This window comes from Armigeres subalbatus, chromosome 3 (assembly GCF_024139115.2).
Source record: "Armigeres subalbatus isolate Guangzhou_Male chromosome 3, GZ_Asu_2, whole genome shotgun sequence".
In the NCBI taxonomy this organism is placed as follows: Eukaryota; Metazoa; Arthropoda; class Insecta; order Diptera; family Culicidae; genus Armigeres; species Armigeres subalbatus.
This window is the reverse complement of record NC_085141.1, coordinates 178215478-178233054: the sequence shown is the minus strand read 5'-3', so window position 1 is coordinate 178233054 and position 17577 is coordinate 178215478. Positions and strand designations below refer to the sequence as shown.

At 38.9% G+C, this 17577-nt stretch overlaps 1 protein-coding gene across 3 annotated transcripts in view; it reads right to left on the bottom strand.

Moving 5' to 3' along the window:
- LOC134225727 (serine proteinase stubble) overlaps positions 1 to 17577 on the bottom strand; it is a 605887-nt gene that overhangs the window by 176418 nt on the left and 411892 nt on the right. For all 3 annotated transcript variants that reach the window (XM_062706032.1, XM_062706033.1, XM_062706034.1), the window contains one exon: positions 7165 to 7221. In XM_062706032.1, coding sequence (XP_062562016.1) covers positions 7165 to 7177 — 13 coding nt within the window. In that variant the 5' untranslated portion in view covers positions 7178 to 7221. The remainder of the gene's footprint in view (positions 1 to 7164; positions 7222 to 17577) is intronic.

Here is a 17577-nt window from a genome sequence, read left to right as displayed (position 1 = left end):
GGTGGCTCACATTGTCTTCTCTTGAACCTCTTCCTATCATGTACTTCGTCTTCGACGTGTTGATGACTAGTCCGATCCGCTTAGCTTCCCTCTTCAGTTTGATGTAGGCTTCCTCCATCTTCTCAAAGTTACATGCCATAATATCTATGTCGTCGGCGAAGCCGAGTTTCAATTTACGTATTTTGCGGGACTTATACGGGTTTGGAATTTATTTTTAGTCCAATAATTGAAATTGTTGAAATTATTATGAAATTTAGGCGATTTCTTGAAAGATAAATCATTTCAAAATTTAAGTTTAAAATACTTACTGATGATAATATCGCATCAAATTTTATTAAAAATTGAAGTCACTGCCAAAAATATCTATATAAGATATATGTGTCGCCGTTATACATTTATGCAATAGCTCCACCCTAATATAATCGATATAGAACCACACATAAATTAAATAATTGCTAATTCGAGACCACACATAAAGTATATTTAGATATATATTTTATTAGTAGTTCGCGTGGAGAAGGGTTATGTGTGCGATGATATACATTATAAGTTAAATCTATGGATTTTTGCCAAAAAATATGTGTGGATTTTTAGTAGTGTAGTTTTTGATTTCTTTTCCATGATTGTTGTCAAAAATAGGACCCCACATGCATGACCCCACCCGAGATTGTTCAGTACAACAACTCACATTTGAGTTGAATAAAGCCAACTTTAGGTAAACTAAAGTTACTAAACTTTGCTTTGGGTAATATGTTTTTACGTGGATTAAGGTAAACTACGTAGTGTTAGAAGAGTCATTTTTCACAAAATTGAGTTATTGGGACAAAGTATGGTTTTAAGTGAAAACAACCCACTTTTGAGTAGTTAGCGGCACCATTTGAATACTTGATGACAGCACTTAAAGTATTTCTGCTTTTTCCACATTTATTTGATTTTTTTTGTATCTTTATTAAGGAGACTTTCAGCTCTAGGCTGGCTCGTCTCCATTTGAAAAAAAAATCATAATTCTCAGTTTTGTATTGGAACGAGAAATTTATTCTTAGTGCATAGTATATGCACACTGTATGGTACTTTACAGCACTTTGAATAATAGTTACTTTCTATGTAATGTCGTTAAAAACTATAAAACGATGTATATTTACATTGCACAGCTGAAATAATAAAATAAAAGCTACTTGTAAATTAAATTACAGCACCAGTCATACTTGTAAAAGAACTACAAGCCAACGCTAATAATTTGTATTTGTATTTTCTTTATGCAACAGTTACTTGTAAATTCTGCTAACATTATTAGTGCGCTTTACTTGTAATATTAGACTTGTAAATTGATACTTGTAGATTCATTATGCAACGGGGAAATACAAGTTACAAGCTACTCTACTAATAATATTAGTAAAATTTCGATTATGCTACAGGCCCCATAAAGTAAAGAATTGGAACGTGGTCACCGCTTTAGTTCCTCCACTAGTGTTGCTGGCGCCATAAAGTCGTGGATCAAGTTAAATTTTATGACGGCACAGACCAAGATGAATACACCACTAGGTGTTCCAATCTGCCAAATTCACGATTCAGCCATCTTGGATTTTAGTATGGGCGAGCCAGCCGATTTGTTTATGTTTTGCACCAAAATGAACTTTTCACCCAGCCTTCTTCTCGCCCATTAATTGGGCAGATTGAAACACCTAGCTGTGTATTCATCTTGGTACAGACTTTCCTGCCCAAGATTTTTTTTATGTACAGGTTATCCGACTTGTCAATATCCCCAACTCAGCCATCTCGGATTTTTGTATGGAATTTATGCTCGTTTGTTTACGTTTTGCACTGAAAATGTATGTTTCCCCCCCGTGCTGGTTATTCCCATCTACTGACGAAGTCGGATAACCTGTAGCATTAGCATTAGCATTAGCATTGAGCAATTCGCACAAATTCGTAGGTGGTACAAGCCAAGACTATTGTACGAGAGTAGCATCACTTTCATCCGTTACCACAGATATTGATTTGGGACTAATCACTATCTCTTAGATGGAAGCAATGCACTCTCCAATAGTCCAGATCTGTCCTGGCCACGTCCTTGCGAATGCTGGGGAAGGGGAAGGATGGTTAGTCGGACACCTACTTAAGAAAGATGCAGAGAACTCTACGACCTCTCATAGGTGTCACGGGAGGCTTTGGAATTGTTAGTGTGGAAGGTTACAACAGTAGGAATCGTGTTGGTAGAACGTGAAACACAGAAAGAACTAAGATAGAAATACAAAGTAGGAAAGGGACGAGCCTGGAATTGAACCCACGACCTCCTGCTTATAAGGCAGAAGCGATAGCCACTAGACCACCGAGCTCGTCTGACGAAGTCGGATAACCTGTACATAATAAAATCTTGCTCCTGCCTACGTCAGAATAAATAGCAAACAGCTTCGCACTGGTAAGCTGCAGGGATATAAAATCAGACTAATTAGACACCCGAACGTTAACTGTCTAATCAACCCAAAGGATGCTGCAACTTCGTTTCCGGCGGTCTTCTTTTTGTGATGGGCATCGATCCGTCGAGCGCAACTCGTTCGGTTTTATGAATACAATTAAACTTGAGAGTCACAACATCGATCATAATATCTTCATAGTTCGCCAGAACCAGAACACCAGCCGAAATGTAATATTTTGGCGTTGTTTGAAAAACACAAGAATTTGACAAGCCATTAAACTTATTTCCTCCACTGTAGTACAAAATTCTGTTCACCATAGCACAACACGCATGCACATGATATTATTCCGTGTATAGTAGAAAATCGAAAATTTGTTTTCAATAAAATGAAATATCTGCAGTTATCAGACGTCGCAACTCATTTCTGATTAGTGCGCATGATAGTACATCCATGCGTGCATGATGCGCGCTACTAATGAAATATTTCAAATTGTCGCGACTCGCGTCGCAGCGCGAGTGCTCAATCGCGCGGTCCGGTTTGGTGGCGGCCCGACAATATTTTCTTCACATCCAAACTCGAAACGCGCCTTTTTTTTAAAACATTCGAAAAAAATGCGGGACAACTGAAGGAAAAACGTGACAGGGAGATATTAAGGTTTTTTTTTCAGATTTTTGCCGATAACTATAAATCAAACGCACATTTTATACCTTTTTTCTAATTGCATTTCAAATGGTTTCAATGTGATGTGTGCATGGTGATGCAATCTGGTGATGCAAATTGCACCACTCTGTCTACAGAGAGAAGGGCACTTATGTAAATATATTCACGCCAATTGTTGTCAATTCGGATTCCGTTAAAGCCCATTGATCTATTTTTAGATCAGATGCATTTCCTAATAATCGGAAAGAAATTTTAACTCAAAAGTGATACATGTCTTCCAAAACATTTCACTATGAATTGAGCCGGTGCCAGCGAAAGTGGTACATATCACACTGAGTAAATTTAACAGTACACGTATTTTCTCCAAAACTTCAAATAATGAATTCAAATTTGCAATTTTTCGCAATTCAACTGTAACAACATGTTATGATTGATGTACCTGAAGATAGTAGGTAAATATGCGAAATTTCTTGACAAGTTTATTGGAAAAAGGTGAACCAGTCATGGGTTGAATAAAGAATAAAAAAAAGTTCATTGGAACAAAATGCCCATGTACCACTGCTAATGAGAACAAAATGCAACTAAAACTGAAAATCGTTTTCAGTAAAAGTCAGCAACACAAAGGCCCTACAATCTTCTGGCCACTATATAAATGTTGAATGAAAAAAATACTTTTTAAAAGAATCGATCAACTACACCCAACCAGCGAAAGTTTGATTTTCTAACAATTATGTATAAGAGCCTACCATAACCTTTATAAGAACTGGGCATATGCGAAATTATTAGATTCTTGTACAAAAAATGTAAGCTCACAAAACAAATCTAGACCAACATTTAAAAAGGGCGTAACAGCCAAAATTTATTCTTTCTGATTCTTTGTCCTCATGTAAAGCCATATATGTAGACGAAGAATCAGAAAGAATAAAATTTGGCTGTTAGGCCCTTTTCAAATGTTGGTCTAGAAATATTGTAAGAAAAGCTTAATAAACTGTAGGGTCTCATACAATATGTGTAGAGTGATCGTTCGCTAATTGGGACACGACCTAACCCCAAATAACGAACGCTGTTCGCTAATTGGGGCTGGAACAACTCAGAAAAAAGACGGTCAAAACCTCATTGTGACAGATTTAGAACCTTGATTTTTTTTATAGAATGTGTTCAAAAAGCTGCCCGACAAAATCTAGAGCGTGAAATTCACTATTATGTTTTAATGCAATACCCGAGCAAAAAAATTTTTTTTCAAGATTTTTTTTTTGTTCGGGTTTTTGACAATGTTTTAGAATATTGTGTTTTGAGAAATTTTGCTAAAGATACTGTATGTTTTCTTCCTAATTTTATAGGTTGAATCGTTGTTTTTCGATACTGCTGTCTAAAACTCATATAAAAATCGATTTTCAATAAATATACAACATATCAACACGTTTTATATCACAAAATAAAAAATGGAACTAATATACGATCGTTTTCAGATAATATGGTCTTTCGGATTGGAATTTCAGTCAAATAGAACGGTTTTATTGAAAAAATAGGTTAATTTCTTGATTAAATATCAGCCTTATAGGCACATTTTGGCAGCTAGATTTCCGTTATTCTAAAAGCTGATTTTGTATAAAAGAAGCCAGTGGGTAAAGCTCAGTTGGGTCTGATGAGGCTCATTGGTTTTTGTTCCAATTTTTATAGTGTAGTTTTCGAAAAAAATAGGTTGTGTTTCACCTGTATCCAGTTTGTACTAAAAATAGTACTAAAAATGCTATAGCTCCCGCTCACAAAAAGCATTCCCCTTCCCTTAAGATATGGAAGATAGAAATATGCGCTCAAACATGATAAGTAAGTAAAATATAAGTATACTAATTTTCTTGTTTCAATTTGATTTGCCTTTAATTGATTATTAGGCAGTTGTTTCCGCATTATCGATTAACTGTAAGGTGCAAGTATCTTAACTAATAAGGTATTATACGGGTACAGTACCGAGTTTTGGCCATATCTCCATATTCGAGCATTTATTTAAAATATTTTAGAAGTTCTAGTGATGTTTTAGCTCTCATAAAGATACACTTATTATTTAGTCAAATTTACTTCTAAAACCAATCGATTTTGTTAGAAAACAATGTTTTTCAAAAGTTGGCTAAATTAGGCACTGAATTATAAGCAAAGGGTACGCTCACCCTACTTATAGAAATAATAAATAGATCCACAATAAGGCCGATGAAATGAGTATATGATGAGAAAGAGAAATATTTATCGAAAACTACACTATAAAAATTGGAACAAAAATCAGTGAGCCTCATCAGACCCAACTGAGCTTTAGCCACTGGCTTCTTTTATACAAAATCAGCTTTTAGAATAACGGAAATCTAGCTGCCAAAATGTGCCTATAAGGCTGATATTTAATCATGAAATTAGCCCAATAAAACCGTTCTATTTGACTGAAATTCCAATCAGAAAGATCATATTCTCTGAAAACGATCGTATATTAGTGCCATTTTTTATTTTGTGATTTGAAACGTGTTGATATGTCGTATATTTATTTTGAAAATATTGAAAATCGATTTTTATATGAGTTTTAGATAACAGTATCGAAAAACAACGATTCAACCTTTAAAATTAGGAAGAAAACATACAGTATCTTTAGCAAAATTTCTCAAAACACAATATTCTAAAACATTGTCAAAAACCCGAAAAAAAAATTTTGAGAATTTTTTTTTTACTCGGGTATCCATTAAAACATAATAGTGGATTTCACGCTCTAGATTTTGTCGGGCAGCTTTTTGAACACATTCTATGAAAAAATCATGGTTCTAAATCTGTATTAAACGCCACAATGAGGTTTTGACCGTCTTTTTTCTGAGTTGTTCCAATGTGGGGCGTTTCGACAAGCGTCAATGTTGTTTACTTTTTGCATTGAACAAAGGAAAATTTTACGCGCCAGAAAATATCGATCCCGCCCGGGAACAAAACGTTTACGCGTTTTTGACATCACATTCTGGCATTTAGCTGCTTTTTAATTGGGTTTCGCCCCAATTAGCGAACCCCCAACTAGAAAAAAAAATTAGCGAAGCGATTCACTGTACAAAGAACCTAGGACCCTGGTCTGCCATATCCAGTTCTTATACAGGTTTTAGTAGTTTCGTATATAGAATTGTTAGAAAATCTAACAATCACCGGTTTGGTGTAGGTAATTTTCTACAACGTTTTTCCTGTGATGCAATTTGATACCCTCGAAACGATCTGACAACGAAAAATGTGCGGCATTTGAGACAAAGTTTGGCTGAATTAAACGATTCGGTTGAAATAATTTCAATCAGTGAATTAGTAAAATTATAACACACTTATTCGAAAATGAGTTGCCTTATTGAAAATATTTCATTTTGTTTGATATAAAAAATGCGATTAAGTGTGCTTAATAGGAGTTAGAATGTTATTATTATTCGTTTCTACCAGATCATGCTTTTATTTTTTTTTTCAAACCTTGAACGAATATAATATTTTTGACTAGCATTTGCATAAGCTTCAAACTTGCCATATCAATGCGGACGGGGTCACTTTCGTACCAAAAAAAGCTACACCTTCCAAATTAGGTAAAGTTTATCGGTCGTTCTTTAAAAGTGTATGTCTTGGCGATAAAGCCGAACATCGCTTGACTCATCACGCCTAACGGTTAATAACCGAATATTGCATTTGAAAACACAAAATGATGATAATCGTTAGTTTAATCTCTTGACGTTCACTGATAAATGCTCATCGCATTCTTTTACAATTCCTGTTGTTTCTAAACAAAACTCGAATCATTAAAAGTAGCGTAGCATAGCGTGCACTGCACAGCAGTTGAGATAGACAGACCAATACGATACATTCATAACCGCCACCACGAGAAACGATTAATGGACGAAGAAACACCCCACCGAGCATAAATTGAAAATTGTAATAAATCTCATCGCTCGTACGGCTTCTGGCTGGTAACCTCGTAAGCTCATAAAATGCGTGAGAAGGCTTCTGTTGTGAACATATCGTTGCTTCCAGTTGATGAATGTGTTCCACTATAAATTTTGTTGCCGACTCTGTGATGATCACGAATCTCTTCACTTACCTAAATCCACCATCAGGGTCCAGTTGTAGCGACATGAACATCAGCATATCAACAGATCTGAAACGTAAAAGAAAAATGTAAAGCATGAGCAAGTTGCTATCGATTATAAATTAATACAATTAAAATAGACAACACATAATCGGCTGGAAATCAGTTCAGATTAAGCGGAGGTACAGCAGCAAGACAAAGTAATCTCATTTTGATCACTTCGTTTGGAAGTTCACCGGTTGATCTGGGTCAGAAAATAGACCACCAGCAGGTGACTGGCGGCAGAAGGCTACCCATATCGAAGCGATTCATCTCATCCGTAAGTATTGATCTTCGTAAAATCTTTCACCAACCGACAGTCCGTGTGACATAAGAAGGCCGTGGACAAAGTCCGTCCGACCTGCAACGATTGGAGACCTCCGGCTTGCAGTACCATTCTCACAACAAATCACACAACAGATGCCCAGATTCAGGTCGCCGATTCCCTCGCGTGATCTTCATTGTAAACATTCAGACACAGACGAACCCACACACACGCACAGGAACCGACCGGGAGGCTGTTCCGCGGGCTTATCTTGATGTCTTGTCATTTATCACTCACCATGATGGGGCGTAGCGAGCAAAAGTTAAGCTACTGAATGGGATGCTGTCATGACACGACGTAAAACTGGCAGCCGCGTGTTGCAGTCTACTTCGTCGATGGAGGTGCCGTTAACTTCCTAGAGGTCTTCCAGAGAAGAAATTGGCCATATATGTGCAGTGGAGCGCGTACTGCAAAGGGTTGCGTAATTAGCGAATTCCTCGGGTTCCGCTGCATTCAACAGTGATCACGAGTGATTGGATTCTCGATGGCAAGTCGATGCCGGTCAAGCAGTTGGCATCAGATAAATTGTGTTCTTTTTGGGAGCGAATCGATTACCACATAGAGGCAACATTGTTTGTAGCTTCACGTTGGTAAAGTCAATTGTTCGCAAAATTCTTTTGCATCTCTACAATTCAAGCTGCATTATTATAACTGAATCATGAATCCATTTGCTTCAATGAGTAGTAATGCTGCCATTTTAAAATACTTATTTAGTCATAAGTATCAATCCAAGCAACCGATCGGAAACAAAATTATTAGTGATCAAACAAATAAAATTTTTCGTGATATGAAACTCGTAGATAGAAACCAGTTGAGAAATACATGAATAATGTGAATAATTCACGGTGTTGAAGTATTTTTCGTATAATGGCTAATTTACTTAACTTAAAGAGTTGAGAGAACTATAACGCGCACATGGGGTGAAACACTGGCAGATCATTTATTCACTTATGCTGAACAATCGTCATAAATTTCAGATCTGTACAAACGTTATTACGCTAGATTTTGGCTTTTCAAAATAGGAGTAGAAAATCATGAGGTGAATTTGAAATTCACCACGGGATCAATCGTATAATCACCTTAAAGTTAAATAGATAGAATGAAGCCCGTGGTGAATTTCAAATTCACCACACGTTTATCTACATACATTTCCAAAAGCCCAAATCTGGCGTAATAGTTTTCGTACAGTACCGAAACTCAAATTATGATTCTTCAGCATAACTAAGCAAACGATCTTCCATTATTTCAGCCCCTTACTCGTTATGGTTCTTTCATCTCGTGCTCTTGAAAAAAATATTGGAAAAGCACGTGGTTTACAAAATGGCCGATTTCTGGCTTCATTCTATAATCACCTTAAATATTAAACATTTTATACAGACTGGTATCAATTAAATTCTAAGAGGTAAGTCGATTGATATACACAGGATTCTGTTTTTACTCGATTTTTTTTCGCTCGTATTTTTGGCGGATGTATGTAGCTATGGCACACGCAAATGCTGAGTAAAGCGTACCATTGGTACTTCGCGTACCTGAAGGAATAAAATAGACCCCATCTTGCGGTCCTTAGCCTCTTACCCAGCAACTTCTATCCCTACCTCCCCGTGGTGCTGGCCGGGATACGAGCAACCTTAGGGAAGATCGGGTAACCAACCCCGGTGGGAACTATGGTCGTATGCTGACAGGGAAGGGGGGATTTGCTCCTCTCCGGAGGTGCAAATCTTACTGAGCGTCTGTTCTCCATGTCAGGATCGGCTCACAACAGCGTCTGTTCTCCATGTTAGGGGCGGCTGATCGTCGTCCGAGTGCCAGCGAGGGACTCTAAGTGAAACTGTGCACCATGGTCCACCGGGAATAAGGAGGAATGGTCCTCCGGAAATTTAGGGGGTTTGGTGTCAGGCCCTGCAAGCCAGTTTAAAAAAACATACGCAACGAACAATCAACAAGAGACTACGGAACGGAACCATCGGCGAAAACCACTGCGACGAAAAGGGACTAGCGATTGGAAACTCGGTTCGTGGAACTGCAAATCTCTCAACTTCATCGGGAGTACACGCATACTCGCCGATGTGCTCAAGGACCGTGGATTCGGTATCGTAGCGCTGCAGGAGGTTTGTTGGAAGGGATCAATGGTGCGAACGTTTAGAGGTAATCATACCATCTATCAGAGCTGCGGCAACACACACGAGCTGGGAACAGCTTTCATGGTGATGGGCGATATGCAAAGGCGCGTGATCAGGTGGTGGCCGATCAATGAAAGAATGTGCAGGTTGAGGATCAAAGGCCGGTTCTTCAACTTCAGCATAATCAACGTCCATAGCCCACACTCCGGAAGCACTGATGATGATAAGGACGCATTCTACGCGCAGCTGGAATGTGAGTACGACAGCTGCCCAAGCCACGACGTCGAAATCATCATAGGAGATTTGAACGCTCAGGTTGGCCAAGAGGAGGTGTTTAGACCGACTATTGGAAAGTTCAGCGCTCACCGACTGACGAACGAAAACGGCCTACGACTAATTGATTTCGCCGCCTCCAAGAATATGGCCATTCGCAGCACCTACTTCCAACACAGCCTCCCGTCCCGTATCGGTACACCTGGAGATCACCACTGCAGACAGAATCACAAATCGACCACGTTCTGATTGATGGACGGCATTTCTCCGACATTATCGACGTCAGGACATATCGTGGCGCTAACATCGACTCTGACCACTATCTGGTGATGGTGAAACTGCGCCCAAAACTATCCGTCATCAACAATGTTCGGTACCGACGACCTGATGTCGCCACTGCATACGCGCAGCATCTCGAGGCAGCGTTGCCGGAAGAGGGTGAGCTCGATGGGGCCCCTCTTGAGGGTTGCTGAAATACAGTTAAAGCAGCCATTAACGACGCAGCGGAGAACACACAGCGGACGAAGTCGACGGAACGATTGGTTCGACGAAGAGTGCAGACAGATTCTGAAGGAGAAGGACGCAGCGCGGGCGGTCGCGCTGCAGCAAGGTACCCGGCAGAACGTTGATCGTTATAAACGGAAGCGGAGACAGCATACCCGCCTTTTCAGGAGAAGAAATGCCGCCTGGAAGAAACGGAGTACGAGGAGATGGAACAGCTGTGCCGTTCCCAAGAAACACGCAAGTTCTATCAGAAGCTCAACGCATCCCGCAAAGGCTTCGTGCCGCGAACGACGAACGTGTGGTGATCGAAAGGTGGAAGCAGCACTACGAGGAACATTTGAATGGCGCTGAGAGTACAGGCAGTGAAAGTCAAGGCAGCGGAGGAGATGACTACGTCAGTTCAGCGGACGATGGAAGCCAACCAGCTCCCACCTTGAGGGAAGTTAAGGATGCCATCCAACAGCTAAAGACCAATAAAGCAGCTGGTAAGGATGGTATCGGAGCTAAGCTCATCAAGATGGGCCCGGAAAAGCTAGCCACTTGCCTGCACAAATTGATAGTCAGAATCTGGGAAACTGAACAGATACCGGAGGAGTGGAAGGAATGGGTTATATTCCCCATTTACAAGAAAGGCGACAAGCTGGAGTGTGAGAACTTTCGAGCGATCACCATCCTTAATGCTGCCTACAAAGTGATATCCCAGATCATCTTCCGTCGTCTGTCACCATTAGTGAATGAGTTCGTGGGAAGTTGTCAAGCCGGTTTCGTTGACGGCCGCTCGACAACGGACCATATCTTTACTGTACGGCAAATCCTTCAAAAATGCCGTGAATACCAGGTCCCAACGCATCATCTATTCGTTGATTTCAAGGCGGCATACGACAGTATAGACCACGTAGAGCTATGGAAAATTATGGACGAGAACAGCTTCCCTGGGAAGCTTACTAGACTGATCAAAGCAACGGTGGATGGTGTGCGAAACTGTGTGAAGATTTCGGGCGAGCACTCCAGTTCGTTCGAATCTCGCCGGGGACTAAGACAAGGTGATGGACTTTCGTGCCTGTTGTTCAACATTGCGCTAGAAGGTGTCATGCGGAGAGCCGGGTGTAACAGCCGGGGGACGATTTTCAACAGATCCAGTCAATTCATTTGTTTCGCGGATGACATGGACAGGCCGAACATTTGCAAAGGTGGCAGAACTGTACACCCGTCTGAAACGTGAAGCAACAAAAGTTGGACTGGTGGTGAATGCTTCCAAGACAAAGTACATGCTTGTGGGCGGAACAGAGCGCGACAGGGCCCGCCTGGGAAGCAGTGATACGATAGACGGGGATACCTTCGAGGTGGTCGAGGAATTCGTCTACCTCGGATCCTTGCTAACGGCTGATAATAATGTCAGTCGTGAAATACGAAGGCGTATCATCTGTGGAAGTCGGGCCTACTACGGGCTCCAGAAGAAACTGCGGTCAAAAAAGATTCACCACCGCACCGAATGTGTCATGTACAAGACGCTAATAAGACCGGTTGTCCTCTACGGACATGAAACATGGACAATGCTCGAGGAGGACTTGCAAGCACTCGGAGTATTCGAGAGACGGGTGCTTAGGACCATGTGTGGCGGCGAAGGATGAACCATGAGCTCGCCCAGCTCTACGGCGAACCCAGTATCCAGAAGGTAGCTAAAGCCGGAAGGGTACGATGGGCAGGGCATGTTGCAAGAATGCCGGACAGCAACCCTGCAAAGATGGTGTTCGCTTCCGATCCGGCAGGTACGAGACGACGTGGAGCGCAGCGAGCGAGATGGGCAGAGCAGGTGCAGAACGACTTGGCGTGCGTGGGGCGTATTTGAGGATGGAGAGATGCGGCCTCGAACCGTGTATTGTGGCGTCAAATTGTTGATTCAGTGTTGTCTGTTTAGATGTAGACTAAATAAATGAAATGAAAGATTCTTTCATTTTGACAATGCATCGAATTTACAGTTTAAAACAGATTTCATGGTTTGAGGTGTTAAAGGGTGGTTGCATCATGCTTCAGAAGCAATAATCATGGTTGTAGCTTTGATTTGTTTGCTATATTAACGAAAGAAAAATCGATGAAGAGAAATCGACAAACGAGTTTACGCCCTTATGAAACTATGCGCGAGATATGATTTGTCACGATTTGTTATGTTTTTTAAATCCCTCTACTCCGTGATGTACTATAAAGTACGTCAATTTTTTCGGCAAAACATACATTTGCATATAAACAATAAAGACGGATCCATAAAAAATGAAAAACGATTCATAAATAACATCTGAATGTTCCATAAAAGTAAGTAAAAAAAAGTTCCATAAAACGCTACCATAAATCCATAAAATAGTTCAGGAGATTCCATAAAGAATATTTTTTCGATCCATAACTAAGCTAAAATTTAGCAATTAATAGGGAAATATGTTCCATTAACATGGTCAAAAAACAATACAATTCTTGCTATTTTCCCATGAACGTATGACAAATGATCCATAAATCTTTGGGAAACGGTCCATACAAAATTATATTTTGATCCATAAAACTTCAAATTTGCGCATTTTTTATTGTGATGATGATCCATAATTTTTTTATATGATCCATAATTTTGGCCATTTGATCCATAACTTTGTTCAAATGATCCATAGTTTTGGTGATTTGATCCATAAATAAATGAGCTAAATAGCTAAGCTAAATGATCCATAGATTTAAAAAAATGTTTTTATCAATTAATATAGTTTCATTGGCCTTCTTTCCAAGCATTATGGATCACATTATCAAAATTATGGATCATATAAAAAAAAAATTATGGATCATATGAACAAAATTATGCATCACTGTAACTGTAAGTTAATATCCAAAGTAGAGAAGGACACAAATATGTAGACTTGAAGTTACTTGTAACGCATAATTATGAATACAGCAGAGAACTTGATGTACCATCAACGACATCGGCCGTAATTACTTCAAAGGTAAGGAAAGCCCTTTCGTTAATCCTCAAAAGCCTTTGGAATTCCACATGGCGACCGTGACAGGATAGGAGGCGTGGAGCTCTACCCAGCTCCCTGTGGTTGTGAACTGGGAATGGTCCTAATTAATGAGAAATGCGCAGGACAAGCCTATTAATTACATTACAATTATTACAAGACAATTAATGATTTGAGTGTATTACTTCTACTTGAAGTTAAACGATTTACAATGATATGGAAATGCTAATATCATCTTCCAAACTTAAACGTACATGTCCATGATATAATTAGAGGCGAAAGTATAGATTTGATAGTTCCAATGGGCTACGGCAAATAGTTACAGCAATTTGTATTTCACGCCACTCTGGAGGCGAAGTACATGATAGGAGAAGGATTAAGGGCAACATTAGTCACGCACCACGAGTTTGTATCGGTGATGATGAAATTAGGGTAATCAACGAATTCGTGTACTTGGGGTCAATTATGACCGCTGAAAACGATACCAGCAATGAAATTCGGAGACGCATCGTGGCTGGAAATCGTACATACTTTTGGCTCCGCAATGCCAGACCACAAAAATCTAATTAGAACGAAAACGCACTTGGAGATTTCGAAAGAAAAGTGAATCCATGCAGATGAAAGACGGTCCATGGAGGTGACGAATAAACCTCGAATTACATCAGCTGCTGGGAAAGCCATCCATCCAAATCAGCCATAACCGCAAAAATCGGATGTCTGCGGTGGGCCGGGCACGTTGCCAGAATGTCGGTTAATAAACCTGAAAAAAAGTACAAGAAGGTGGTGATCGATCAGGTGGAAGAAGATTTGTGAACTCTCCGTAGGCTGCATGGTTAACCAGCAAACACAAGATCGTATATCATAGCGAATAAGAGTATAAAGTGGAGGCCACATACGTACACTTTGCATGCACTTAAATGGAGGAATGTGCCTAACTTGTACACTTATTCGCTAACATATGCGATTTTGTGTTGGCTGGGTAGCGGCATGTACACATGAATGGAGACTGCTGCAGAGATCACTCCGGCCTTAGACTGAATGAATGAAAATAATCCACTAATAATTAGAAAATCAAAATTTGGTGCAATCATCTATTGCTGGTAAGGTACGGTTTAGTTTAAGTTCAACAAAAGGACTTTTTATTAATTGGTTTACCGCACTTTCTCATGTCACTGGCTTCACACAAATGATCTTGCAATGACAGACCCTAATTTGGAAACTGCAAACGTAAATAAATCTTAATCCGGTTCCATTCTACGAAAGCGAAATGAATTGACGTAATTTTCTCTATCGACGATGTTGCTCTGCTATACCGGTTTTAGGAGAAGAAAAGCTCCACACCGGATGAAACAAAAACACATAAACAGAAAAGAAATTTCAAGACGACGAGTGCGTTAATTAACCCGTTGGACTACGACAGTGACGGTGCGCTCAAGATGGGTAAGGCCGTCGTCAAATGGCAATCTTCGCCTCCAAATATGGGAACCACTGCGAACTAGTCGTCTTAAAACGTATCGATGAATGAAATGATTTAGAAACGTGAATGAAAGTGTTTCGATAATTGTCACCATGTTAATGGAAGTGTGACTTTCTCGTTGCATAAAGTTTATCCGAGAAGATGTTCGAAGCTCTAATTATCCAATAAATTTGTAATTTATAATTTATTTATTTCGTCAACCGACGTAGACTAGTACATATACAATATACATGTTTTATTTTATTTTCTTAATGCTATAAAAACGGTATTATAGTGTATAAAAATAAAAATAGTTTGGTTAAGTAGTGTTTAATTTTGGGATTTAATGTAAATTTAGATGTGTAGGTTTCGAATTGTGACAAAATATTTTTTTAGGTTCTGCCGAGACATTGTAAAGTCAATAGTTTCGCAGTGTTGATTATAGATGGCCATCATCTGATTGAGAGGTCCGAATTTTGCATAATTTGTACGGCAGTGATTAATTAAAAATGTATGTCGATGACGCAGTTGTCGAGATGGTGTGTAGAAATTTAATTTCGATAAAATGTTTGTTGAATCAATACGCTGCGAAACTATATCGTTAATAAATGAAACCATTGCAGTTTCACGACGCTCTTTCAAAGATTGAATGTTTATAAGCTTGCAGCGTGCCTCATATGATGGAAGTGGGAATGTTGTCCAACCTAATTTACGAAGAGCAAATAATAGGAATTGTTTTGTACTGATTCTAATCTTTCTTCGTGTGCTATTGAAAATGGAGACCATACAATGCTGCAATATTCCAGTATCGACCTTACATAAGCAATATATAATGTTTTAATTGTGTATGGGTCATGAAAGTTATAGCAGAAACGTTTTATAAAACCCATCATATTATTTGCTTTATGAATAATGGTGTTGTTAATGGTCGATGAACGTTAATTTGGAGTCTAAGATAATTCCTAAATCCCTAACTCTATCGCATTTCTCTACAACCTGGTTTCCTAATGTAATTGAGAGATTTGATGCTGTTCTTTTTCTGCTAAATGATATAAGGTTACATTTTTTTACATTCAGTTGCAATAGGCTTTTATTGCACCATTCGTAGAATGTGCATATTTCGTTCTGGAATATGTTGAGGTCATATTAACCCTATTTCCAAAAAGAGCTTCATGTCATCTGCATAGATTAACACTTTAAGTTTGTCAAGAATGAAGGAAATGTCGTTTACATATATTATGAATAATAGAGGCCCTAAATGAGAGCCCTGGGGGACACCGGAAGTGGCTTGAATGGGTTTTGATCTATTGCTGTTAAATTTTATAATCAATTGGCGATCAGTTAAGTAAGATTCAAGCCATTTGAGTAGTCCCGGCTCAATTCCAGATTTTTTCAATTTGAATAGAAGCATGGGTATATCTATGCGATCAAATGCTTTACTGAAGTCAGTATAAAGAGCTTCTACATGGTTTCCTTTATCCATTGCATTCAGGGTATAGTCAACAAATTCAAGAAGATTAGTTGAGCTTGAACGCCTTTTAAAGAATGCTGTGCGTCTGTTATTCGGTTTTTTACTTGTTTGAATAATTTTTCGTTTACTATGGCCTCAAAAAGTTTTGGAATGCAAGAGATAATGGCTATTCCACGATAATTACGTATGTCTGATTTTTTTCCAGATTTGAAAATGGGTATCAAAAATGAGTTTTTCCATATATTTGGGAATTTTCCTGATTCTAGTGACATATTAAATAGCCAAAATAATGGAGTGGTTAGTTCCACTGCTAGGGTTTTCATAAATATAGGAGGGATTCCATCAGGACCAGGACCAGCATCTAAACTACGTAGGGCCTGCAAAATGTCATGGACATGAAGTTGATTCACCCAATATCATTTGAAAAGTCTGGGGAAATGCAAAATAGTCGCGGTCACGATCATTTTCAGAAAATGTAGAATAGGCTTCCTGGAAAAAATCTGCAAAAGAATACAGTTCTTTTCCGAGCTATCTCCCGCGTTTTCGTCAAGATGCATAATTGATGGAAAGTTATTAGATTTCAGTTTTGTTTTTACGTAATTAAAGAAGTTCTTAGGACAGGACTTTATTTCGCTCTCAGTTTTTGAATTGTAATCTTCCAATGCGTTACTGATAGCGTAATTCAATTGATCGCATACGTCCAAGTAATATACTAAATTTTCATTACTGTTATGACTTTTGTAAATTTTGTGTGCTTTTTGCTTGCGATTTCTTAAATTCTTGATTTGCCGGTTATACCAAATTGGGTCTTTATTATTGTTATGACGTCGTTTTCGTTTTAGTGGAGTTTCTTGTGAGATTATGTCAGATAATAATCTGTAAAAAGTGTTAACAGATGCTTCGACATTTTCTTCATTTCTTAAAACTATTTGCCAGTTTACACTTCTTAACCTATCTCGAATATTTTCATAGTTCGCTAAATTATATTCAAAGACATCCTCATACTCACAATCGTTGGGTCTTTGTTGCTCATGAATGAATAACGAGTATTCGATTGCAGTGTGGAACGCTTCATTTTTCCACAATGGATTGATAGATTCTGTTACACAGAAATCTTCATAGATATTTGTCAGCAAGAGGTCCAAATAGCAATTTTGATTGTTTTTATATGATTAATTTGGTTCAATCCTAAACTTGCAGACTTGTCAAAAATTAATTGCAAAGTTTCGTTATCCCCAACGACT